Below are 27800 nucleotides of genomic sequence, written 5' to 3'. Positions count from 1 at the left end.
ATGAGAGTGAAGTACATGTTGGATAAAAAATGTCATGACAGGCCTTGATGTAAATGTGGACAAAACAAAATACGCTAGACCAAGGTGGGATCTTCTTGTGTCATTAAAATGTATTATGCGAGAAATGTCGGAAGTGCTTTTATGCGCAAATATTGATTATAATAACCATACCAAATTAAACGGAGTCACGCACGCGATGACGTGTGGTCCAACTTCAACTCGTCGGGAAAGCATGCTGTTTATTAGGATACTAATGAAATAAACGCTTAACTTAATAGGATGGTAAAAGTGCAAGGTGATGAGCTTGATGCTCCTTTCCAAAAAATATCGAGGTTCCTATTCTGGTGACATGATAATCGATGTTAGGCTGTCGTTTGAAAAATATACTTGCTATTTTGTCCATAATCTCATGTAGGGTATATCCTTGTATGTTTTATTCGATACATGGGACTTTAACAGCTAAATGTATTTTATGTGTACTACGTAATCACGCACATCGACCACAAAGTCAATTTGATATAAACTTCTCTGGTGAGCAAATGCGCATGTTGATTTTAATGCAGATTTTTGAGTATTCGCCTGAAAATCTGTCACCAATTGGATGGAGACCTAGCTACTGACTCATGAACAATTAAGATCAAGGTCAGGTCGAGCTAAAGGTTTTACATGAGAGTAAAGGGGCCAATCATGAGTAGGAAATTGGTCGTAAATGCTGAGAATAGATACATTTTACTCCTACTTATATGGGTAAAAATAAAAGCTATTAATAAAGCCTCTTTCGTCATAAGATTCCCACCTAGTTTACAGATATTTAGGAGACCTCATGAGCAGGGGCAGACTTAGTGATTTGGAAGACCCGCCCTCCTATTTTTTTTAATGGGTTTTATAGTTACGACTAATTTAACTGTAACAATGTATTACCTTTTAATGTGCCATGAACACAACCCGTCATTGTGTTTTTGATCTGATTGTCACTTCAAAACGTAGGTTACCTTCGCACGTTCATCCAAAATAATTCCAGCATCCGAACAGAGCCACTGCCAACTTCCCTTTCAATTCGCAAGTAGCTGAAAGCATCCGAGCAGGATGCTGTCAGCCCCTCTGTCTTACTGTATGTAGCCTGAGTATGACATGCCATTGTCTTTTTGTCCAGACAGCATCAGATACATGGCCTATGCATAAATGTCCTCTGCCTTGATGACAATGGCATTATTATCAGCAGTACTTATATTTTTACTAATAGTCTTGACTTACTGTACATGTAACAGTGTCTCTTGCGCTTTTGACAATGATTTCACATGAGGTCTATTTTACAATTATATGCCTAAATAATTATAACCACGAGGCTAATCAGTGAACATGTTTTTCCTTTGATTATTTAATTACCTTCATCGTGTTATTTCATGTTACCCATTTGGAGCATAACATCACGTTGTTAAAAAAAACATCTAAATTGGGAATGCCTATAAATTGGGCAATTGAAGGCATCTAGGGCACTGTGTCCCAAACTTTTGTAAAAATAAAATAAAAAAGATGCAATATTAGGCAATAATTAAGAGTAGGCAAATAAATTGATCGTGCCAGGTGCCAAAATTATATCAAACTTTTTACCATTACAACATTTGATTTATGTACAGTCACATTCACCGTGTTTGTCTGAAGCGTGTTACCCATAGAGTTCACAGCTGGCGATGCCTCATCGCGATTGGTTATTCCCCATCATTTGCAACAACGTCAATGAGCATCAAACTGTCATGATTACCAGCCAAGATAAACTTTTCTGAATTGTTTATGCTCCTTGCTCAGCTCTTGTCTGGGCAATGTCTTAACATCATCCTTAAACCTACTCTGAGCTGGGAGGTTTAAAACCGGTTTGAACAGGATTCCTAGGACATTTTCTGAGATGATTTGTGTGATAGAAGTATGCCATGGAGGTATAAGACTTATGGCTACTATGAGTCGGCAGGGGATGTTAGTACTGGCTCGTAGGGTGACAAAAGTTAACTGTGAGTGTTCGTAATCTTCCTTTATAAAGGTTTCTGTGTGTGTCTGTAGTCTCCCTTTCAAAAGAGTCTGTGTGTCTGTAGTCTCCCTTTCAAAAGAGTCTGTGTGTCTGTAGTCTCCCTTTCAAAAGAGTCTGTGTGTCTGTAGTCTCCCTTTCAAAAAAAGGCTGTGTGTCTGTAGTCTCCCTTTCAAAAAAAGGCTGTGTGTCTGTAGTCTCCCTTTCAAAAAAGGCTGTGTGTCTGTAGTCCCCTTTCAAAAAGGCTGTGTGTCTGTAGTCTCCCTTTCAAAAGAGTCTGTGTGTCTGTAGTCTCCCTTTCAAAAAAGTCTGTGTGTCTGTAGTCTCCCTTTCAAAAAAGGCTGTGTGTCTGTAGTCTCCCTTTCAAAAAAAGGCTGTGTGTCTGTAGTCTCCCTTTCAAAAAAGGCTGTGTGTCTGTAGTCCCCTTTCAAAAAGGCTGTGTGTCTGTAGTCTCCCTTTCAAAAAAGTCTGTGTGGCTGTAGTCTCTCTTTCAAAAAAGGCTGTGTGTCTGTAGTCTCCCTTTCAAAAAAAGGCTGTGTGTCTGTAGTCTCCCTTTCAAAAAAGGCTGTGTGTCTGTAGTCTCCCCTTCAAAAAAGGCTGTGTGTCTGTAGTCTCCCTTTCAAAAAAAGGCTGTGTGTCTGTAGTCTCCCTTTCAAAAAAAGGCTGTGTGTCTGTAGTCTCCCTTTCAAAAAAGGCTGTGTGTCTGTAGTCTCCCTTTCAAAAAAAAGGCTGTGTGTCTGTAGTCTCCCTTTCAAAAAAGTCTGTGTGTCTGTAGTCTCCATTAAAAAAAAAAGCTGTGTGTTTGTCGTCTCCCTTTCAAAAAAAGCTGTGTGTCTGTAGTCCCCTTTCAAAAAGGCTGTGTGTCTGTAGTCTCCCTTTCAAAAAAGGCTGTGTGTCTGTAGTCTCCCTTTCAAAAAAGGCTGTTTGTCTGTGGTCTCCCTTTCAAAAAAGGCTGTGTGTCTGTAGTCTCCCTTTCAAAAAAGGTTGTGTGTCTGTAGCCTTTATAAAAGGTTGTGCGTAGCTTTCCTTTATAAAAGGCGTTGGGTCTGTGTATAATTCATACAGAGATGCAGAGTGAAAGTGATCACCTGGCTACTCAGGTTACTTAGCTACTCGCCTGTGCTGCGTCTCAATAGCCTGGAGTGGTCGCCTCTCCCCGTCTCCTCTCCTTCACCTGAAAATACAGACTTGATGAGAGCAACATGGACAATGTCTTTCAGGACATCTATTTCACCTGTCTGGTTCTTAGCCAAAACATCCGTGCGGACCGGGGAGAGAAGACAATGACGAGGAAGCTGCTCTAGACTATTGAGCTGCAGCCCTGGTGCTGCTGTCAGTGGGTGCAGGGTGTCACCCAGCCTTTCCCTTACAGAAGCAGGGACGATCATGAGGGCAAAAGGAGCAGAGATGCCGGGGAAGGACTGTGTCAAAGTGGCCGTACGCGTCAGACCCTTCAACAAGGTCAGTTGTGGACAGATCTGGGATGTTTCTAGTTGTTTTTTCGGTTTAGTACTTCTCTCCTATTACTTTTTCTAGGACATGATCCATCATCAGACTGTGTCATGCTATCATGCCAATCTGCACTGTGTTTTGTGTACTATGTGGTCCTCCACCAATACTATACCTGCTGCACTGGTCCCCCACACCCACGTCTCTCCTCTCCCGTGCCCAGAGAGAGAGGGACGCGGGCGGCCGCTGCATTATCTCTATGACCTCCAGCACCATCACCATCCAGGACCCTCGGAACAGCCAGAGCCCACGCTCCTTCTGCTTTGACTATGCCTACTGGTCCCACAGCGGCTTCACCAGAGACTGCTCTGGCCTGTACATACCTGAGGAGCCTGGAGGACGATATGCTGACCAGGTGAGGAGGTGGAGAGGGGGAGAAGATACTCTTGCCTGTACCTAGCTGAGGAGGAGGATACATTGAGGAGGGCAGGGCAGTAACACTGTCTATTCTCCCTCAGGGCAGTAACTCTGTCTATTCTAACTCAGGGCAGTAACTCTGTCTATTCTCCTTCAGGGCAGTAACTCTGTCTATTCTAACTCAGGGCAGTAACTCTGTCTATTCTCCTTCAGGGCAGTAACTCTGTCTATTCTCACTCAGGGCAGTAACTCTGTCTATTCTCACTCAGGGCAGTAACTCTGTCTATTCTCACTCAGGGCAGTAACTCTGTCTATTCTCCTTCAGGGCAGTAACTCTGTCTATTCTCCCTCAGGGCAGTAACTCTGTCTATTCTCCTTCAGGGCAGTAACTCTGTCTATTCTAACTCAGGGCAGTAACTCTGTCTATTCTAACTCAGGGCAGTAACTGTCAGGACCCGGTTTTGAACCTGGGTCTCCGGAGTGAGAAACAGTCACTTAACCAACTGAGCCACGAATAGACAGCAGAACCCAGAAGATGAGGCAGACACAGCAGTACTTAAGACGGTGTATTTAATAAAGAAAAAATCCTAAAATACAAAAAATGGCAAATCCAAAAGGTGGTAGGAAAAACACAAAAAGACCTCAAAAGAAACTCACCAAAAAAAAAAAAAAAAAAAAAAAAAAAAAAAAAAAAAAAAAACAGAATACCACAAGAACGTCACCCGGAATCGACAAGAGCACACAGAACACTAGGGCAGGGTGCTAACATACAAACACAGAGCACAGAACTGAGGGAAACAAAGGGTTTAAATACCATCAGGGGAAACGAGACACAGGTGCAAATAATAATGGGGATCAAGGGAAAAACATAGGGACAAAAAGCACAATGGGGGCATCTACTGACCAAAACCCGGAACAACCCTGGCCAAATCCTGACAGAATCCCCCCCTAGGAACGGCTCCTGACGTTCCTACCAGCTCTCTCAGGGTGGAGGACCCTGAACTGACGAATGAGGTCAGGGTCCAGGATGTCTTTGGCAGGAACCCAGGAGCGCTCCTCAGGACCGTAGCCTTCCCAGTCCACCAGATACTGCCAGGACCGCTGCACCCGGCGGGAATCCAGTATCCGGTGGACGGTATAAGCCGGCTGGCCTCCAATGACACGAGGCGGAGGGGGAGGTCTGTCTGCCGGGACAAGGGGAGAAAAAACAACAGGTTTTAACAATGACACATGAAATGTGGGATTAATCTTAAGGGATCTGGGTAAGTGTAGGCGATAAGAAACTGGGTTAACTCTCCTGGCAACCTTGAAGGGACCGATGTATTTTTGGGACAGCTTGCGAGACTCCACCCGTAGAGGTAAGTCTCTTGTGGAAAGCCAGACTCTCTGGCCGGGGCGCAGGGTAGGCCCGGGACGGCGACGTCTGTTGGCTTGTTGTTGATACCTCTGTGAGGAACGCATCAGATTAAGACGGGTCTTCCTCCACATAAGCCGACAGCGTCTGACGAACCTCAAGGCTGAAGGCACTCTGACTTCTGCCTCCTGGTCCGGGAACAATGGAGGAGCATAGCCAAACTGACACTCGTGCGGGGACATACCAGTGGAGGAGGAGCGCAAGGTGTTGTGCGCGTATTCGGCCCAAACAATAAAGGATGACCATGTGGACTGGTTGTCACGAGTCATACATCGGAGGGTGGTTTCCGGCTCTTGATTCATCCTCTCTGTTTGGCCGTTGGACTCCGGATGGTACCCTGAAGATAGACTGGCAGAAGCCCCCATGAGTTGGCAGAAGGCCTTCCAAAACCTTGAGGCGAACTGGGGACCTCTGTCAGAAACCACATCTTGAGGAATGCCGAAGACTCGGAACACATGATTAATTACCAACTCAGCCGTTTCCTTGGCAGAAGGTAACTTAGTCAGAGGGACGAACCTGGCCGCCTTTGAAAACCTGTCGATTATGACTAGGATAGTAGTATTGCCATGGGATGGAGGAAGTCCAGTAATAAAGTCCAATGAGATATGGGACCAGGGTCTGTGGGGAACAGGTAAAGGGTGAAGGAGTCCTTGAGGGCGGAGGAGAGAAGATTTGCCCTGGCAGCACACGGGGCAGGCATTGACGAAAGTGGCAACGTCTTCTTTTATGGTAGGCCACCAGAACTTACGCTGGATGAACTCCAAGGTGCGACCTACGCCCGGATGACAGGTGAGGCGAGAGGAGTGCCCCCACAGAAGGACCTGAGTCCTCACTGCCTTGGGGACAAACAACCGATTGGCAGGGCCTCCTTTAGGGTCCGGTTCGCTAGCTTGAGCACGTCTCACGGTATCCTCAACTTGCCACGAGATCGGAGCCACAATCTTAGCAGCAGGAAGGACAGGCATGTCCGTGTCATCTCGAATGGCAGGAGCGTAGACTCGGGACAGGGCATCCGGTTTGAGATTCTTCGACCCGGGCCGATAGGTGAGGATAAACTGGAATCGATTGAAGAAAAGAGACCATCTAGCTTGTCTAGAGTTCAATCGCTTCGCCTGCTGGATATACTCCAGATTTTTGTGGTCCGTAAGCACTTGAAACGGGTGAGAAGCCCCCTCGAGCCAGTGTCTCCATTCCTTCAATGCCATCTTAACCGCTAGGAGTTCACGATCCCCACATCGTAGTTCCTCTCAGTCGGGGTAAGCCGGTGTGAGAAGAAAGCGCACGGATGAAGCTTCTTGTCTTCACCCCTCTGAGACAGGACAGCTCCAACACCAACCTCTGATGCGTCTACCTCCACCACAAATGGTTCATCCGTAGTCGGTAGTATCAGGATGGGAGCAGAGAGGACGCGCTGCTTGAGTCCTTGGAAGGCCGTCTCAGCTTCTCTTCCCCACAAAAACCTTGCATTGCCACCTTTGGTTAAAGCTGAGAGAGGAGCTGCCACCAAACTGAAGTTCTTGATGAACTTGCGGTAAAAGTTTGTGAAGCCCAGGAAACGCTGAACATCCTTAACGGATTTGGGGGTGGGCCAATCCGCTACCGCCCCTACCTTCCTAGGGTCCATTTGGACTCGACCGGGTTCCACTACAAATCCCAGGAATTGTACTCGGGATGAATGGAATTCACATTTTTCCGGCTTAACGTACAGATGGCTGTCCAGGAGGCGTTTGAGTACTTGTCTGACATGCTTAGTGTGTTCTTGAAGGGAGCTCGAAAAGATGAGGATGTCATCCAAGTAAACGAACACAAATATGTTAAGCATATCCCTAAGCACATCGTTTATGAGCGCTTGGAACACCGCTGGGGCGTTGGTCAGGCCGAAGGGCATCACCAAGTATTCATAGTGACCAGTAGGCGTGTTGAAAGCGGTCTTCCACTCGTCACCAGGTCTGATCCGCACAAGATGGTATGCGTTCCGCAGGTCAAGCTTAGTGAAAACAACTGCTTCCTGGAGCAGCTCGAAGGCTGTGGCCATAAGGGGTAGCGGGTAACGGTTACGGACGGTTATGTCATTGAGTCCCCGGTAGTCGATGCAAGGACGTAATCCACCGTCTTTCTTGGCCACAAAGAAAAACCCTGCTCCCGCCGGGGAGGTGGATGGACGCATGAGGCCTGCTTCCAGAGCGTCCTTGATGTAGGTATCCATAGCAGCTCGTTCGGGTGGAGATAGGGAAAAGATCCGACCCCTGGGGGGCAAGTGCCCGGAAACAGGTCGATGGGGCAATCGTAAGGTCTATGGGGTGGTAGCATGGTGGCCCTCTGTTTGCTAAACACCAGTTTGAGGTCATGGTAACACTCGGGAACTCGGGTCAGGTCGATGGATTCTAAAGACTCGGGAGTAGAACTTGGGGAATTCTGGAAAATACAAGTAGCTTGGCACGTAGGACCCCACTGCTTGATAGTGCCCACAGACCAGTCGATGTGAGGGTTATGGCTGTGAAGCCAGGGGTATCCAAGGACGAGAGGGAACTCGGAACAGGAGATCAAATGAAAGTTCATCAATTCCTGGTGTTGTGAAACTGAAAGTCTCAAGGAGGTAGTGACATGAGTGACAAGTCCAGATCCCAAAGGGCTTCCATCCAATGTAGTAACCCTCATGGGGTCACTTAGAGGTTCAGAGGGAACGCCATTCTCCTTCGCCCAGACACCATCCATGAAGTTACCTGCGGCTCCAGAGTCTACCAAGGCTTGAAGGTGAAGCTTGTGGTTGTCCCAGGAGAGGGTGACTGGAATGAGCAGACGGGAGTTGGACGGATGGGAGGAGGTTATGTTTCCCGTTACAGTTCCCCCCGGTCTGTACGGGACAGAGCGTTTCCCTGGAGCCCGGGATACGTGGAACGAAAATGGCCCGGTTTGCCGCAATATAGACAGCATCGCTCCCTCATCCGGCGGTCTCTCTCAGCCTGGGAGATGCGTCCAATCTGCATGGGTTCCGGTGGAGCCAGCGATGATAAAGGTGGGGACTCGGAGCTGGGACTGATAGGGGCTAGAGGTCTACGGTTGAGTTCTCTCTCTCTCAGACGCTGTTCAATGCGTGAGGCCAACTTGATCAGGGACTCGAGATTGTCCGGTGGTTCCCGAGTGGCCAGTTCATCTTGGATAGTGTCGGAAAGGCCTTTCAGAAAGCACACCGTGAGCGCCTCGTTGTTCCAGCCACTCGCTGCTGCCACCGTGCGGAACTGGATGGCATAGTCCGTCACGCTGCGCCAACCTTGATGGAGAGTCAGGAGCTGTTTGGCTGAGTCAGAACCACTGCTTGGGCCTTGAAACACTCGTTTGAATTCCTCAGCAAAGGCAGAGTAGCTGGCACAGCAGGAACTATGGGCATCCCACACAGCAGTAGCCCAGGCCAGGGCTTTTTCCGACAGCAGGGTGATGATATATGCGATCTTAGACCGGTCGGTGGGAAACGACGAGGGTTGCAGCTCAAAGGAGAGAGAACATTGAGTGAGAAAGCCTTTACAAGCACTTGGATCACCTGAGAACCGTTGGGGAGGTGGAAGACGAGGTTCAGCCAGGGGGTTAACTGCCATGGGTACGTGAACCTGAGGTACTGGGACGGGAACTGTTGCCGGGGTAAGTCGATCAGATATTTGCTTAATGGAAGTCAGCATCTCCGACAGAAGATGAGAATGTCTAGCCATTAAGGCCTCTTGCTGAACCAGGGCGGCTTCGTGGCGTTGGACAGTCTCCTGGTGGTGGGACAGCGTGGCAAAAAGGTCCTGGGAACTGGCTGCCTCTGGGTTCATTTTTGGCTCTGTGTTTCTGTCAGGACCCGGTTTCGAACCTGGGTCTCCGGAGTGAGAAACAGTCACTTAACCAACTGAGCCACGAATAGACAGCAGAACCCAGAAGATGAGGCAGACACAGCAGTACTTAAGACGGTGTATTTAATAAAGAAAAAATCCTAAAATACAAAAAATGGCAAATCCAAAAGGTGGTAGGAAAAACACAAAAAGACCTCAAAAGAAACTCACCAAAAAAAAAAAAAAAAAAAATACCACAAGAACGTCACCCGGAATCGACAAGAGCACACAGAACACTAGGGCAGGGTGCTAACATACAAACACAGAGCACAGAACTGAGGGAAACAAAGGGTTTAAATACAATCAGGGAAAACGAGACACAGGTGCAAATAATAATGGGGATCAAGGGAAAAACATAGGGACAAAAAGCACAATGGGGGCATCTACTGACCAAAACCCGGAACAACCCTGGCCAAATCCTGACAGTAACTCTGTCTATTCTAACTCAGGGCAGTAACTCTGTCTATTCTAACTCAGGGCAGTAACTCTGTCTATTCTAACTCAGGGCAGTAACTCTGTCTATTCTCACTCAGGGCAGTAACTCTGTCTATTCTCACTCAGGGCAGTAACTCTGTCTATTCTCACTCAGGGCAGTAACTCTGTCTATTCTCGCTCAGGGCAGTAACTCTGTCTATTCTCACTCAGGGCAGTAACTCTGTCTATTCTAACTCAGGGCAGTAACTCTGTATATTCTCGCTCAGGGCAGTAACTCTGTCTATTCTCACTCAGGGCAGTAACTCTGTATATTCTCGCTCAGGGCAGTAACTCTGTCTATTCTAACTCAGGGCAGTACCTCTGTCTATTCTCACTCAGGGCAGTAACTCTGTCTATTCTCACTCAGGGCAGTAACTCTGTCTATTCTCACTCAGGGCAGTAACTCTGTCTATTCTCACTCAGGGCAGTAACTCTGTCTATTCTCACTCAGGGCAGTAACTCTGTATATTCTCCTTCAGGGCAGTAACTCTGTATATTCTCACTCAGGGCAGTAACTCTGTATATTCTCCTTCGGGGCAGTAACTCTGTATATTCTCCTTCAGGGCAGTAACTCTGTATATTCTCCTTCGGGGCAGTAACTCTGTATATTCTCCTTCAGGGCAGTAACTCTGTATATTCTCCTTCAGGGTAGTAACTCTGTATGTTCTCCCTCAGGGTAGTGTGTTCCAGGACCTGGGGGAGGGGATCCTGGAGAATGCCCTTCAAGGTTATAACGCCACCTTGCTCGCCTACGGGCAGACTGGCTCCGGGAAGAGCTACTCCATGGTCGGGTATGGACCCAACAAGGGCCTGGTGCCCACCCTCTCTGACAAACTGTTTCAGGCCATCAGGGCCAACCAGGACAGCCGACAGTGCCAGGTGTGTATGTCTGAAATATGACTTTTTTTTTAAAAAATCTATAAAACAAATAAGAAATAAACAAAAAAATAAGAATTTTTTTTTGTTATGTTTTTCCAACTAATCATAAAAAATTGACATGGTACAGTTTGTCTATCTGTGACAAAAGACAACCACAACACAGGACAATCACACAAACAAAACAAGAAGACAAAAACTAATATCACAGCCAGAAATCATTTTTTGATTTTTTTCATTTTCAATGGGTTCCTCTGTTCCCCAAGGTCTTTTTCAGCATGTTGGAAATCTACAATGAACAGGCAAGTCTGGACTTATCTCTGTCATGCCTGTTGAAAACTCTTGAGTATTAGACATGTACAGTCCACAGTGGATCTGTCCAGGTTTTGACCCCAAGCCCCTTCCCCCCTCCAGGTGGTTGACCTGTTGTCACGGGGGTCTCGGTCTCCGGGGGGACTGCGTGTCCGAGAGGAGCAGCAGAGAGGCTTCTATGTGGAGGGGCTTCGCAGGGTCCCCTGTGACAGCGCCCCACAGGTGCAACATTCCATTATTATCTCTACGTACAGTGAAACAATACAATGACTACGAGGTCAAAGTGCAGACTGTCAGCTTTACTTTTGGGGTGATTTCGTCCATATCGGGTGAACCGTTTAGAAATTACAGCACTTTTTGTACATAGTCCCCCATTTTAAGGGACCAAAAGTATTGGGAGAAATACACATTTATTATGGGTTTTAAAATAGTAAAAAGTTAAGTATTTGGTCTCATATTCATAGCACGCATTCATAGACTACATCAAGCTTGTGTCGCTACAAAAATGAGTGAGAAAGTTTAATGCACAAATATCATATCCCGCAATAATGCTAACCTCCACTGTTACTGTAATGGTGAGAGGTTAGCATGTCTCGGGGATATGATATTTGTGCGTCTATCTATCTCACTCATCCCTATTCACAATTATTTCAGGATTATCCGTAATCATGGTAGCATCCACATGAATGTAGATGTGTTGAGGAACATATTCTATTCTTATTTACAATAAAAGTGACTCCAAAATGACACACTACATTATTTACCGTTCATTTCTATTAGGCACAAAATGATCTGAGACTCACCAAAACAAACAGCAAATGAATCCAACAAATGTGTGGAGTCAAAAGCTTGATGTAGTCATTGTGTGCTAGGAATATGGGACCAAATACTTCACTTTTTACTACTTTAATACACATATATGTGAATTTGTCCCAAAACCTTTGGTCCTGTAAAATGAGGGACTATGTACAAAAAGTGCTGTAATTTCTAAACGGTTCACCCAATACGGACGAAAATACCCTCAAATTAAAGCTTTAACCTCATAGTCATTGTATAAGTTCAATGTCACTGTCCCAATACTTTTGGAGATCACTGTATATGTATCAATATTATTATTATTATTATTTTTAATCAAATTGATTTATTGATATATATATATATTTTGTAGGTGGAGCAGCTGATGGAGCAGGGGACGAGGATGCGCACCACAGCCACCACACACATGAATGCCAACAGCAGCCGCTCACACATGCTCATCATCCTCCAGCTCAAACAGGTAAATCACATTGCCCAGTCAACCCCTAGCCCCTAATCCCTAAACACTTCTGCTCTGAGAGGATTAGATAAGTATGGAAAAAGCTTGACCTTGCCATTGGATAAGCCAGAAGGTACTTGTTTCTCGTTGGATACATCTGTCCAATCCTTTCAGATCAGCGGAGGCTGCTGAGGGGAGGACGGCTCATAATAATGTCTGGAACAGAGCAAATGGAAAAGCATCAGTCCACTCATTCCGCTCCAGCCATTACCACGAGCTCGTCCTCCCCAATTAAGGTGCCACCGACCTCCTGTGCTTCAGATGTACACAGGTGCCAAAGGGGGTAGGGGCGAGAGGGGTTGATTTGGGTGTTAGAGATATGGCCCTTGGTGTTCTTATTGTATCGCTGACCCTCTCCTGTCCCTCTTCAGATCTTCTCTGAGGAGAGCATCACCAAGCAGTCTAACATCAACCTGGTGGACCTGGCAGGCAGCGAGAGACAGCGGGTGTCAGGTTCCGAGGCCGACCGGCTCAAAGAGGGCACAGCCATCAACCTCAGCCTCACCACCCTGGGCAACGTCATCAGGTCAGGGAGAGATCTGCCCTCCACGCCAACATGTCACCAAAAACTCTTTCTATATTCATATATTTTATCCAGCACTGCTTTTTGTATTCCGACTTCTCTCATCTCCTCTCCTTCCTCCTCCTCCTCCTCTTCCTGCAGTGCCCTTGCTGATGTAGCGGTAGGGAAGAAAGTCGTCCATATCCCATATAGAGACTCTGTCCTCACCAAGCTGCTGCAGTCTGCCCTGGGGGGGAACAGCCGTACTGTCATGGTAACCCTTTGTCTACACCCTTAGAAAAGAAATGCTATCTAGAACCTTAACAGGTTCTTCAGCTGTCCCCATAGGACAACCCATTGGAGAAGCCTTATTGGTTCCAGGTAGAACCGTTTTGGTTACAGGCAAAAACGCTTTCCTCAGAGGGTTCTTAATGGAACCCGAAAGGTTCTACCTGGAACCAAAATGGTTTTCCTATGGGGACAGCCGAATAACCCTTTTGGAACCCTTTATTCTAGAGTGTAGCTACACATCTATTAACATCTAAAGATATGATGTGCCCTGCCTGTCATAACTAAATACCAGAATGCTCAGATTGCAGCCCTGAGTCCAGCTGATATCTGCTATGAAGAGTCTATCTCAACCCTGCGATATGCAGAAAGGTACAGTAGGTCCAGCATTCCTTCTTTGTTAGAAAACTCTTAGTATTTGACATATACAGTACAGTTCACAGATGACCCCCCCGCCCCCTTATAGGGCAAAGCGTATTCAGAACCGTGCGGTGGTGAACGAGAGTCCCACGGAGCGCCTGGTGAAGGAGCTGAAGGCTGAGAACGCCAGGCTCCTGCAGAGACTCAGCCGCCTGGGACAGGAGGGACGCAGGGCAGAGGACGAAACCAGTAGGAGATGGAAGGAGGGAGGGCAGAGGATGAAACCAGTAGGAGATGGAGGGAGGGAGGGAGGGAGAGAGGGCAGAGGATGAAACCAGTAGGAGATGGAGGGAGGGCAGAGGATGAAACCAGTAGGAGATGGAGGGGGGGAGGGAGGGCGGGCGGGAGGGCAGAGGACGAAACCAGTAGGGGAGGGAGGGAGGGCAGATGAGGAAACCAGTAGGCTGGAGATGGAGATAGGGGGGAGGGATGTCGAGGGCAGCATAGTTGTGACTTGGAGCGATAGCAGGAGGAGTAAGGGCAGGGAGAAGAGAAAGTGGGCAACATGTTAGTTAGAATGTTAGTGTACTAATATGTAGCTGTATTTATGTTGTTGTTGTTGTGTCCAGAGGAGCTGCGTCGGCTGTTGACCCATAACGAGCTGCAGATCAGAGCCATCCAGACGCTCTGGGAACAACATCTACAGGAGGCCTTGAAGGACTGGGAGCAGCAGTATGCGACTATCACACAGGTACGCATGCACACACGCACGCCCCTCATATCTCCCCTTCCTCACTCCACCCTCTGTCTCTCCTTGTCTCTCTCTTTCTCAGGAGCGGAGGATGATGCAGATGCATCCGTACATCCTGAACATCAACGAGGATACTCAGCTGTCGGGGGTGGTCAAGCTCTTCATCCAGGAGGGTGGGTCTCTCCTCTGCCCCAGACTACAGCTTTACGATTGAATGAACATACACGCACTCAATCAAGACTTTGGGAATTGTGTGTGTGTGTGTGTTTTATAGGTGAGTGGGATATAGGGCTCTCTGACTCTTCACCCAGGTCCATCTCAATCAGGGGCCTAGGGTGAGTATGATGCACACAAAAAATATTTAGAAAACGTGCAAATTGGCTTTGAATTCACACTTTTTTTATCAAGCACAAAACCTGAATAAATGCGGACTGCGTTTGACAGGTGCTGCTTTGTTTGGTTCATTTATGACATCAATACAAGGGACAGTCTGGGAATGGTACATACATTTTATAAATAGTTACAAAAAAAAGAAAATAAAGGTCACCAATAAACCCTTTTTACCTCCTCAGGATCCAGGACCGTCACGCTGTGTTCATTAACGTTCAGCGTAGGGTGTACCTGACCCCACTGGCGGGGTCAAATGTCATTGTCAATGGAACACCCATCTCCCAGAAGACCGAGCTGCAGCACCTGGTTCGTCTCCATGGAATCAAACTATTTCTGCCATTTTGAAACAGGCCCCTCTGTGGAACTATAGGACATATACTCAGCATAGTTCAGTCATTAGTCGCAACATGGTCAAAACTGATGAGCACGAACATGAGCACAAGTTTTTCATATGGGCTTAAGAGGTAAGGGTAAAGGTTAGGGGTTAAAATAACATTTACGGTGCAAATTGGAAAGTATTCAGACCCCTTAACTTTTTCCACAATTTGTTAAGTTACAGCCTTATTCTGAAATTGATTAAATTGTCCCCCCCCCCCTCATCAATCTACACACAATACCCCATAATAACAAAGCAAAAATGTAAATATCACATTTAGAAATGTTTTTGTCTCGACACAATCCTGTCTTGGAGTTCTATGGACAATTCCTTCAACCTCAATGCTTGGTTTTTGCTCCGACATTAACTGTCAACTCTGTCACTTTATATAGACAGGTGTGTGCCTTTCCAAATCATGTCCAATCAACTGAATTTACCACAGGTGGGTTCCAATCAAGTTGCAGAAACATCTCATGGCTGATCAATGGATACAGGATGCACCTGAGCTCAATTTCGAGTCTCATAGTAAAGGGTCTGAATACTTATGTAAATATTTTTTTTAAACATTTATTTTTAATGAATTAGCAAAAACAATTGCAAACCTGTTTTCACTCTGTCATTATGGGGTGTTGTGTGTAAAAAAATATTTAATACATTTTAGAATGAGGCTGTAACTTAACAAAATGTGGAAAAAGTCAAGGGGTCTGAATACCTTTCGAAATGCACTGTATGGCTAGTAATAATCACTATAGTTATTCTCCCATCTTCTTTTGCATGACCAGATTGTGATGACCACCAATGCCCCTATCCCATGCACTATGCCTCGGAAGTGGACAATGGTTTAAGTCCTTGATTCCTACCCTCATATCAACCCAACCTCTGCCCCCTCGCCTCTAGGACCGACTCATCCTGGGTTCTAACAGCACCTACCTGTTCATTGGCTACCCATCTGAGAGGGGCGGGGATGACTGGAGTCGCTATGACTACGACTACTTCCAGTCTGAACTGGCAGCCGCTGAGGGCATCAACCTCCACTCACTGTGTGAGGAGCAGACACAGGGTAGGAGAGAGAGAGAGGGAGGGAGAGAGAATGAATGAATGAGAGAGACAGAGTGAGAGAAAGAGAGAGAGGAAGGGAGTGTGGGTGTGCATGTGACAGAGGTAAAAAAGAGAGAGAGAAAGGGTAGAAGAATCTGTTTTAGAGAGCAAAAGCTTGTGTAAGAGAGTGGCAGAGAGAAACGGGGAGAAGTATCAGTCTCCTAGAGAGAGAGAGAGAGAGAGAGAGCTACTGTGTGCAAGACAGAAAGAGTGAGATTACCTCGATGTTCGTGTCTCACACAGAAATTGATGATGTGTGTATCTCCTCTCGCTCTGTCTCCCCCTGTAGGTGACTCCAGTGCAGTCCCCAGTCAGACCGACCCCAGTCTCCTGGCTGTTTTCTATGACTACATCAAACTGATGCCCATGGTGGCTGAGGCCAACCAGATGAGCCAGGAGCTACACAAGGTGACAGATAAACACAATATTATACCTTTAAAGGAATACTACATGATTTTGTCAATGAGGCCCTTTATATACTTCCCCAGAGTCAGATGAGCTCATAGATACTATTTGTATGTCTCTGCGTGCAGTCTGAAGGAAGTCACTAATTGCTTACGAGTGTTACTTAGTATTTGCTCGTGAAACTACCTCTAACTTCCTTATTACTGGAAACGCAGAGACTTCAAAATGGTATCCATGAGTTAATCTGACTCTGGGGAAGTAGATTGACCAAATCCTGAAGTATCACTTTAATCCTGATGGGTTTGACATTCTGTTTTATAATTCCCCATTATGCATGGTTTACATGTTAATGCGGCAACATTTTCGTCCTGAGATTTGCATCATTAGATCATAAGGTAGAGATTTGCATCATTAGATCACAACGTCCCCCATCATTCTCAACATCCCTAAAACCAAGGTCCCTTTACTTGTGTTTGTGAGAAAAATATGTAATTTTAGATAACAATGAATGATATAGTGTTATTTCCCTGGATTTCAGTTTGTATTGACTACTGGATGTAATCTGAGTAACGCTAAACCATTACATGAATCATCTAATTATGTGTCATCATCTAATTATGCGTCCAGGGGGTGGAATTTAAACTGGAGATTAAGAACCTGGCGTTATCAGACTCTAAAGGTCATGACTTGCAGAAGGAGATCGCTGTCAGAGTGACATCACTGGAAAACAAACAGGTGGGGAGACCATGCTGTCAATCACGCCTCCTGAATATTGTCATACTAGATGACTGTAATATCTCTACATGGAACATAACTTGACCCATTTAGCTATGAACACTATCAACCCCTAAATTACTGCAAGGTGCACTTGTGGTTTTATTCCAAAGACATATTTGATTATAATCTGTATATACAGTCGTGGCCAAAGGTTTTGAGAATGACACAAATATTAATTTTCACAAAGTCTGCTGCCTCAGTTTGTATGATGGCAATTTGCATATACTCCAGAATCTTATGAAGAGTGATCAGATGAATTGCAAAGTCCCTCTTTGCCATGCAAATGAACTGAATCCCCCAAAAACATTTCCACTGCATTTCAGCCCTGCCACAAAAGGACCAGGTGACATCATGTCAGGGATTCTCTCGTTAACACAGGTGTGAGTGTTGACAAAGACAAGGCTGGAGATCACTCTGTCATGCTGATTGAGTTCAAATAACAGACTGGAAGCTTCAAAAGGAGGGTGGTGCTTGGAATCATTGTTCTTCCTCTGTCAACCATGGTTACCTGCTAGGAATCACGTGCCATCATCATTGTTTTGCACGAAAAGGGCTTCACAGGCAAGGATATTGCTGCCAGTAAGATTGCACCTAAATCCACCATTTACCGGATCATCAACTTCAAGGAGAGCGGTTCAATTGTTGTGAAGAAGGCTTCAGGGCACTCAAGAAAGTACAGCAAGCGCCAGGACCGTCTCCTAAAGTTGATTCAGCTGCGGGATCGGGGCACCACCAGTACAGAGCTTGCTCAGCAATGGCAGCAGGCAGGTGTGAGTGCATCTGCACGCATAGTGAGGCGAAGACTTTTGGAGGATGGCCTGGTGTCAAGAAGGGCAGCAAAGAAGCCACTACTCTCTAGAAAAACATCAGGGACAGACTGATATTCTGTAACAGGTACAGGGATTGGACTGCTGAGGCCCGGGGTACTGTCATTTTCTCTGATGAATCCCCTTTCCGATTGTTTGTGGCATCCGGAAAAAAGCTTCTCCAGAGAAGACAAGGTGAGCGCTACCATCAGTCCTGTGTCATGCCAACAGTAAAGCATCCTGATACCATTCATGTGTGGGGTTGCTTATCAGCCAAGGGAGTGGGCTCACTCATAATTTTGCCTAAGAACACAGTCATGAATAGAGAATGGTACCAACACATCCTCCGAGAGAAACTTCTCTCAACCATCCAGGAACAGTTTGGTGATGAATAATGCCTTTTCCAGCATGATGGAGCACCTTGTCAAGAGGCAAAAGTGATAACTAAGTGGCTTGGGGAACAAAACATCGATAATTTGGGTCCATGGCCAAGAAACTCTCCAGACCTTAATCCCATTGAGAACTTGTGGTCAATCCTCAAGAGGTCGGTGGACAAAGAAAAACCCACAATTTCTGACAAACTCCAAGCATTGATTATACAAGAATGGGCTGCCATCAGTCAGCATGTGGCCCAGAAGTTAATTGACAGCATGCCAGGGCAGATTGCAGAGGTCTTGAAAAAGAAGGGTCGACACTGCAAATATTGACTCTTTGCATCAACTCCAAGTAATTGTCAATAAAAGCCTTTGACACGTGTGAAATGCTTGTAATTATACTTCAGTATTCCATAGTAACATCTGACAAAAATATCTAAAGACACTGAAGCGGCAAACTTTGTGAAAATTTAATATTTGTGTCATTCTCAAAACTTTTGGCCATGACTGTATAGTGTCTTGCGAAAGTATTCACCCCTTTTGGGATTTTTCCTATTTTGTTGCCTTACAACCTGAAATTAAAATAGATTTTTTGGGGGTTGTATCATTTGATTTACACAACTTGCCCACCACTTTGAAGATGCAAAAATATTTTTTAAGACAAAAAACAGAACTTGAGCGTGCATAACTATTCACCCCTCCAAAGTCAATACTTTGTAGAGTCACCTTTTGCAGCAATTACAGCTGCAAGTCTCTTGGGGTATGTATCGACAAGCTTGGCACATCTAGCCACTAGGATTTTTGCCCGTTCTTCAAGGCAAAACTGCTCCAGTTCCTTCAAGTTGGATGGGCTCCGCTGGTGTACAGCAATCTTTAAGTTATACCACAGATTCTCAATTGGATTGAGGTCTGAGCATTGACTAGAGCATTCCAATACATTTAAAATTACATCTCAAATCTCTGGAAGATTGAAATAGGTTTTCCTCAAGAATTTCCCTGTATTTAGCGGCATCCATCATTTCTTCAACTCTGACCAGTTTCCCAGTCCCTGCCGATGAAAAACATCCCCATAGCATGATGCTGCCACCACCATGCTACACTGTGGGGATGGTGTTATCGGGTGATAAGAGGTGTTGGGTTTGCATCAGACATAGCGTTTTCCTTGGTGGCCAAAAAGCTACATTTTAGTCTCATCTGACCAGAGTACCTTCTTCCATATGTTTGGGGAGTCTCCCACATTCCTTTTGGCGAACACCAAACGTGTTTGCTTATTTTTCTCTTTAAGCAATGACTTTTTTCTGGCCACTCTTCCGTAAAGCCCAGCTCTGTGGAGTGTATGGCTTAAAGTGGTCCTATGGACAGATACTCCAATCTCCGTTGTGGAGCTTTGCAGCTCCTCCAGGGGTATCTTTGGTCCCTTTGTTGCCTCTCTGATTAATGCCCTCCTTGACTGGTCTGTGAGTTTTGGTGGGCTGCCCTCTCTTGACAAGTTTGTTGTGGTGCCATATTCTCTCAATTTTTTAATAATGGATTTAATGGTGCTCCATGGGATGTTCAAAGTTTCAGATATTTTTGTATAACCAACCCTGATCTGTACTTCTCCACAACTTTGTCCCTGACCTGTTTCGAGAGCTCCTTGGTCTTCATGGTGCCCCTTGCTTAGTGGTGTTGCAGACACCACTGGGGTCTTTCAGATCATGTGACATCATGTGACACTTACATTGCACACAGGTGGACTTTATTTAACAAATGATGTGACTTCTGAAGGTAATTGGTTGCACCAGATCTTATTTAGAGGCTACATAGCAAAGGACGTGAATACATATGCATGTATCACTTTTCCATTTTTTTAATTTTTTAGAATGTTTTTAAACAAGTTTTTTTTTCTTCATTTCACCACTTTGGACTATTTTGTTTATGTCCATTACATGAAATAAAAATAAAAATCCATTTAAATTACAGGTTGTAATGCAAAATATGAAAAACGCCAAGGGGGATGAGTACTTTTGCAAGGCATTGTATAGTGTATGTAGGATCCGTATTGCTGCATAGAGCTGAGTTAAGTGTCAGGTGTGTGTGTAACTCAGGTGAGTGTGTTGTCCTCTCCCCACAGGTGTGGCTCTGGTCCAAGGCCAAGTTTGTGAACCGTAAGTTCCTGATGGAGGAGTTGTATCAGCAGCACCATACGGAGCGGAATGGAGAGGGGACGGCCAGGGCACCCATGCCCAGAGACAGAGACCCTTTTTGGGATCCGCTGGAGCCCCTGCTCTTGGGCAGTGCCCACCTCTGGCTCCAGTCTCTAGCTTTCCGTATCGCACTGGAGGAACAGCTGGAGGTACTATGTGTGTGTCTGTGTGTGTGCGCGTGCATGTGTGCGTGTCGTTCTATCTCATCCCTCTCTGTGTTTCCAGGTATTGGGGTCAGAGGGCACTGAGGAGGCCATACTGCAGGCCCAGCTTCTACCATGCAGCCCCACAGGACTGTGGGTAACATTACATTACAGAAGAATGGGAGGCAGACACTTTACCGGGTTGTGTTCAGTACGGACAGAGAAAAGTTTTGAACCTCAACTTGTCCAATTGGAACTCAGATCTTAATTTTTATTTTGCTATGTTGTGCCCTAATGAACACAACCCAGATTTAAATAATTGCAGTCTAGAATAACATGAAGAAGAAGAACATGAATGGTTGGCTAGTTGAATCAGGGAAGATAGATACTTTATGTAGCCAGTGGCCATATGTATCAAGCATTTCAGAGTCCCTGTCCATGTAATGTTATTCATTGTAATCTAAAAGGCAAAACTGATCCTAAAACAGCCTTCTGAGTGGTTTATACATATGGCCCCTGGCCCTTCTGTGTCCAGGACTCTGGGGGAGGATGACATCCTGATCGACCCCTCTGAGCTACTGGGGAGACGGCTGGACTTCCAGCTGGTCCTGGATCAGTGCTGTGGCCTGCGCTGGGTCCAACAGGCCAGGAACAGGGGCGTTCAGATAGGGTGAGTGGGCTAGAGATTTGGGGTGGTATTTGTTCTTAATTGACTTGCCTAGAGAAATGAAGGTTAAATAACTGATGTCACCTTTCCCCTGCCAGGTTCAGGATGTTCGACAGTGCCCAGCCCCTCTACACTCCGGCCGTGTGGCACAATGTCAACCCCCTGCTGGACCAGCGGGTCCACTTCACCTCTCTGCACACCTCCCAAGGCCTGCTAGAACACCTGCAGACCAGCGCCCTAGTGCTGGAGCTCTGGGGCCTACAGGGTAAGTAAGCCTGGGACTTGCCTACAAACCTAAGCCCAGGAGAGTAACTGTAAACCAGGTACTCGCTTACAAACCTGCGCATAGTAAGGTTAAGCCTGGGACTTGCCTACAAACCTGAGCCCAGTAAGGGTAAGCCTGGGGCTCGCCTACAAACCTGGGCCCAGGATAGTAAGGGTAAGCCTGGGACTTGCCTACAAACCTGAGCCCAGTAAGGGTAAGCCTGGGGCTCGCCTACAAACCTGGGCCCAGGATAGTAAGGGTAAGCCTGGGACTTGCCTACAAACCTGAGCCCAGTAAGGGTAAGCCTGGGGCTCGCCTACAAACCTGGGCCCAGGATAGTAAGGGTAAGCCTGGGACTTGCCGACTTGGAACTCGTACTGTATTCATACTGTATGCACGTGTAAAGGACATCATGCTGCTTGCTTGGCGAGTACCCCTTTCTCCTGATTCGGCTCATACCGGTGATTGAACGCAGGACCTCTGCCTCGCAATCACACTTGACTGCCATCCTGAAGCATCTTACCCGGTCACACCCATAAAAAGCTAGCTATGCCGCAACGCAAGTGGAGACACCACAGGCTGAGGAGCGAGTTTCACAGATCTCATCTGCCACACATACACGTACACCTGGGTAACGCTTGATACTTTCCTGTCCAGAGGGATGTAGAGACATGGTGTCGTCTCTGGAGGGAGTGAGGATGACTTCAGAGGGATGCTTCATCATCGACCAGGCTGGCGCAACTGAGACAGCTACTGTGAGTCTACATCAGACATCTGTACACCACTCGGAGATTTAGAATTTGTCATATTTGTAGGACAGGCTTATAGATTTACATGAGACCTCAAAGGGTTAAATAGTATGTGTATCCACTATAGTGTGTGTGTTGCAGACAGTGGACCCTGGCTCAGAGCTGAGCTGCTCTCTGAGGGCTCTGCAGCAGGATGTAGAGGAGTTGAGGAACACCAACGCTGCACTGAAAACCGAGAACAACACACTGAGGGATCAGCTCAATACAACTAGGACCGGTCAGACATGCGCTAAACTAAACTGAACTGTCAAGTTCTCTCGCTCTCTCACTCACTCTCTCCCCTCCTCTGTGTAGGAGCAGAGTGGGGTCGTGGTCGGTCAGAGGTGCGGGGCAGCAGTCTGCGGCCCAGCTGTGATGCAGAGTTCGCCCGCGCCCTGAAGGTCTTCTACCACAGCATGACCTCTGTCAGGGTTCAACTGCAGCGCCTGCGCAGGCACAGGCCCAGTGTATGTATCAATCAGTAAATTAATCAATCTACTTACCTACTTATTGACTGACTGATCTAAGATCAGTGTGTTTGTGTGTGTTTCTGCATATACTGTGTGTGTGTGTGTGTGTTCCAGGAGGAGTCAGATCTCTTGGGGCTCAGGCTGTTTGTGGATGAGCAGGGTGGTCTGCTGCGTGATTTCTCAGAGCTGCTGGAGCAGAGCGTCTCCTCTCTCAAACAGGATGTGGCCGCCATTGTACGACGCAAACGGGAACGCTCAGGAATCTGGTCCTGACTCCCATCCTCGTCTAGTCCTGAACGGAGCAACTGGAACTGCCCATCAAACTAATGTAACGCCCAATCACAAATTGACCCCTGGCCACAACCTCTAGGGCCAGGGCACTTCATGTAGGTGTGAAAGGATCTGATAGGTTAAAACGTGCTGTATTCCACCTTGCTGAATGATTGGCTGGGTGGGAGTTTCAACATGTTGCTTTCATATTTTCAATCCCTTCAGATTTACACAAGTGCCAAGAGGAAAAGGGTCAGTTAGGTTTTTGATCCTGTGTTTTATCGTCAACAAGTTGGGATTATATATTGGACTCCCGTAAACGCTAATGCTAACAATACTAATGTAGTGCAACTAGTGTTTGTGTGTTTACACTCCCTTACATCTTGACGTTGTTGTATTACCAGAAATACAGTTGTTTCACTGCAGAGATCAACTCTGATAATTCTGTGCCGGTATTCATGAAGTGTCTGAGTGCTTTTCTAGAATCAGGTCCCCTGTCTATATACAGTGGGGCAAAAAAGTATTTAGTCAGCCAGCAATTGTGCAAGTTCTCCCACTTAAAAAGATGAGAGGCCTGTAATTGTCATCATAGGTACACTTCAACTACGACAGACAAAATGAGAAAAAAAATCCAGAAAATCACATTGTAGGATTTTGAATGAATTTATTTGCAAATTAAGGTGGAAAATAAGTATTTGGTCACCAACAAAAAAGCACGATTTCTGGCTCTCACAGACCTGTAACTTCTTATTTAAGAGGCTCCTCTGTCCTCCACTCGTCACCTGTATTAATGACACCTGTTTGAACTTGTTATCAGTATAAAAGACACCTGTCCATAACCTCAAACAGTCACACTCCAAACTCCACTATGGCCAAGACCAAAGAGCTGTCAAAGGACACCAGAAACAAAATTGTAGACCTGCACCAGGCTGGGAAGACTGAATCTGCAATAGGTAAGCAGCTTGGTTTGAAGAAATCAACTGTGGGAGCAATTATTAGGAAATGGAAGACATACAAGACCACTGATAATCTCCCTCGATCTGGGGCTCCACGCAAGATCTCACCCCGTGGGGTCAAAATGATCACTAATAAATACAAAACAACAAAACGGAACGTGAAACCTAATTACAGCCTATCTGGTGAAACTACACAGAGACAGGAACAATCACCCACGAAATACACAGTGAAACCCAGGCTACCTAAATACGGGTCCCCATCAGAGACAACAAGAATCACCTGACATGATTGAGAACCGCCTCAGGCAGCCAAATCTAAACTAAACACACCCCTAATCAACCACAATCCCAATGCCTACAAAAACCCCAATACGACAACACAATAAGATAAACCCATGTCACACCCTGGCCTGACCAACTAATTAACTAAAACACAAAATACTAAGACCAAGGCGTGACAGAGAGGTTGAACAGGCTAGTAATAGGGGTTGCAACAATTTTGGCAGATCATTTTAGAAAGAGAGGGTCCAGATAATCTAGCCCGGATGATTTGTAGGGGTCCAGATTTTGCAGCTCTTTCAGAACATCAGCTACTGTATCTGTGTCTGCATCCAGGATCACTTTGGACCGTAGCTGCAGTCTGAACAAACTTTATTGTGCATTTAATACATTTCAATACATTCAACAAGCAAAATACCAACAATAATGGAAAAATAGATTCAACTATTATATAAAAATAATAATAGGCCTGGTAAATTACTGTGTTTTTTTTATAAGTGTGAGTTAAACATCTTGTGTGTTTGCCCTTTCACTGTGCTCGGATAGAGAATACTCTGGCCTTGGTTTAACACCTGAAAGGGCCATGAAAGGGACATGGAAGTGGTTGGGGTGATGAGTAACCTTTGTGAGCCAATGTCTTAGCTTCCAGAAGGCTGTCACAGTCTTTTGGCACTCAAATGACGAGAGCTCAAACCCAGTCGGTCAATTAAAGGGGCAACAGTGAACACAGCTGGAGCAACCTGGCCATTTTTGGAGGCATGACGCAGTGTAACAAGGGTGATAGCTAATTGTGAATATGTGTATTGTTATAAAACTCCTGTGGAATGAAGCACCCTTACTGGGTTGCATGGACCATGCATGTCTCTGCACCTTAAAGCTTGAGTGACACCTCAACAAACTAAACATGAAGTAAGTATTGACCCATATGAGACTTGTGCATTCACACTGACGTAGCCTCTAAAATAGCACACAGATGCAAGGCTCATTTGCTGTCACTGTTGCTTTAAAAGTTGTTGTGGGAACAGCCAGGTCATGTACACAAAAAACAACAACCTTTGAGCAAATAAATCTGATCGAGCATCCAGATTGAGGTCTCATATGAAACATCAGAATCATATCAGGATGGAGAAGCCCATACAAATGTGTAATAAATCAGAATTCAAAATATCAGATTCATGTGTTTTTTTTGCAGTTTACACCTTCGGAAAAAAATCTAATAGGTATCAGATGTGCCAATACAACGGAATTGGGCTGCCTGTGTAAAAGCTGCCTGAGTGACATGACATCCTCATCATGACGTGACATCATCAGCATGCAACATCTGCCAGAGTCTACCTTTGGGGTTATCTTCTGCATCTACTTCAGATCACAGGAGAGACCGTATGATTCCCATCCAGTGAGAGTGCAGCCTGAACAGGCTGGTATGTAAGTGTTCCCTGACTGCTGATCCTTCACCTACAACAGAATAAGAGATGATTTATCAATGATAATGTCAGATTGATGATCTAAGGAAAGAGAAAACAGAGCTGAAAGGTACTGTAGACTCTATTCATGGTAAGGTGGAGGTGGTGCAAAGGGAGAACAAACAACTTATAGATACATTGCTTGATGTAGTGTCAATCAATGCGGGACAATCTCAGCTTTTCCGGGATACCGGAAAATGACAACAGCAGAAGCTGGGAGGACACTGTCCGAGACTTGATGTCAACTCAACTGAAACGGCAGAGTTCATAGCATGGGTAACACCTCTGGGAAAAGGTCATGAGCTATTTTAGCATGTTTTGAACATTTTAAGCAAAAGGAAATGGCGAAGAGCAGAGGCAGAGAACTCAGAAACACTGTTCAATGAAAAGGGAAAAGCACTGTATCCCACCATGAAAGAAAAGTGTTGCCTGAACCAACGAGTCTCCTTGTTGATGGATACACTTCACATCAACTGTATCGGGGCTCTAGAGTAACTCCCTGGCTATTTTAATCCAACTGTATCTGGGCTCTAGAGTAACTCCCTGGCTATTTTAATCCAACTGTATCAGGGCTCTAGAGTAACTCCCTGGCTATTTTAATCCAACTGTATTCGGGGCTCTAGAGTAACTCCCTGACTATTTTAATCCAACTGTATCGGGGCTCTAGAGTAACTCCCTGGCTATTTTAATCCAACTGTATCGGGGCTCTAGAGTAACTCCCTGGCTATTTTAATCCAACTGTATCGGGGCTCTAGAGTAACTCCCTGGCTATTTTAATCCAACTGTATCGGGGCTCTAGAGTAACTCCCTGGCTATTTTAATCCAACTGTATCGGGGCTCCAGAGTAACTCCCTGGCTATTTTAATCCAACTGTATCGGGGCTCTAGAGTAACTCCCTGGCTATTTTAATCCAACTGTATCGGGGCTCTAGAGTAACTCCCTGGCTATTTTAATCCAACTGTATTCGGGCCTCTAGAGTAACTCCCTGACTATTTTAATCCAACTGTATCGGGGCTCTAGAGTAACTCCCTGGCTATTTTAATCCAACTGTATCGGGGCTCTAGAGTAACTCCCTGGCTATTTTAATCCAACTGTATCGGGGCTCTAGAGTAACTCCCTGGCTATTTTAATCCAACTGTATCGGGGCTCTAGAGTAACTCCCTGGCTATTTTAATCCAACTGTATCGGGGCTCTAGAGTAACTCCCTGGCTATTTTAATCCAACTGTATCGGGGCTCTAGAGTAACTCCCTGGCTATTTTAATCCAACTGTATTCGGGCCTCTAGAGTAACTCCCTGACTATTTTAATCCAACTGTATCGGGGCTCTAGAGTAACTCCCTGGCTATTTTAATCCAACTGTATCGGGGCTCTAGAGTAACTCCCTGGCTATTTTAATCCAACTGTATCGGGGCTCTAGAGTAACTCCCTGGCTATTTTAATCCAACTGTATCGGGGCTCTAGAGTAACTCCCTGGCTATTTTAATCCAACTGTATCGGGGCTCTAGAGTAACTCCCTGGCTATTTTAATCCAACTGCATCGGGGCTCTAGAGTAACTCCCTGGCTATTTTAATTAAATGTTCAAATCTGAGTTTGTGTTGCATTGTATCATGGCAACTTCAATGATAACAAATACATGCTCTATTGATCTTCACTTGACAAGGAAATGGCTGCATATAGCTCAGGTTAATGTATGTAGCCTTCCTAACAAAATACATTAGGTTTTTAACTTGGTTAACATAAATAAAAATATTATTTTAGCTATGACCGAAACACATTTTGATGCATCTGTAAATGATGGGCAAATGAACATTCAAGGATATAATGTACTTAGAAGGGACAGGAATAGGAATGGTGCAGGCGTAGCTCTGTACATTCAGAATCATATACCTTTGCTTATACAAATGCTTTTATTGATTGTAAAAATTACGAAAAAAGGTATTGAGTAAAGTTAAGGGCTTTACTTGGTACATCTATCTCATCAAAGCCATCTAGTATGGAGGTTGACAGGAGAACAATAACAAAACCAGCTGATGTTGCCAATC

At 45.6% G+C, this 27800-nt stretch overlaps 1 protein-coding gene across 1 annotated transcript; it reads left to right on the top strand.

Moving 5' to 3' along the window:
- The first annotated feature begins 3406 nt into the window (after positions 1 to 3406).
- Positions 3407 to 23062, top strand: kif28 (kinesin family member 28). Its single transcript, XM_064955657.1, has 24 exons — positions 3407 to 3481; positions 3693 to 3884; positions 10316 to 10519; positions 10783 to 10818; positions 10931 to 11050; positions 11997 to 12104; positions 12515 to 12919; positions 13238 to 13305; positions 13400 to 13542; positions 13923 to 14044; positions 14127 to 14217; positions 14319 to 14379; positions 14617 to 14740; positions 15708 to 15852; positions 16198 to 16316; positions 16941 to 17048; positions 20384 to 20605; positions 20682 to 20752; positions 21135 to 21269; positions 21365 to 21531; positions 22189 to 22286; positions 22443 to 22557; positions 22635 to 22786; positions 22904 to 23062. Exons 1-24 carry the CDS (start codon positions 3407 to 3409, stop codon positions 23060 to 23062), a joined length of 3240 nt encoding a protein of 1079 aa, XP_064811729.1.
- Positions 23063 to 27800: the final 4738 nt, after the last annotated feature.

The sequence above is a fragment of the Oncorhynchus masou genome, chromosome 32 (assembly GCF_036934945.1).
Source record: "Oncorhynchus masou masou isolate Uvic2021 chromosome 32, UVic_Omas_1.1, whole genome shotgun sequence".
Classification (NCBI taxonomy): domain Eukaryota; kingdom Metazoa; phylum Chordata; class Actinopteri; order Salmoniformes; family Salmonidae; genus Oncorhynchus; species Oncorhynchus masou.
Note: the sequence above shows the minus strand (reverse complement) of the source record. Positions and strands in the feature narration are given on the sequence as shown.

What these genes read in the sequence shown, in the direction of transcription:
- kif28 (XM_064955657.1), top strand. Translation starts at nt 3,407, where the DNA reads ATGAGGGCAAAAGGAGCAGAGATGCCGGGGAAGGACTGTGTCAAAGTG. An exon ending in CATCAACCTCCACTCACTGT is followed by an intron (nt 15,853 to 16,197) that starts GTGAGGAGCAGA and finishes CTCCCCCTGTAG; the next exon opens with GTGACTCCAGTGCAGTCCCC. An exon ending in GGAGCTCTGGGGCCTACAGG is followed by an intron (nt 21,532 to 22,188) that starts GTAAGTAAGCCT and finishes TTTCCTGTCCAG; the next exon opens with AGGGATGTAGAGACATGGTG.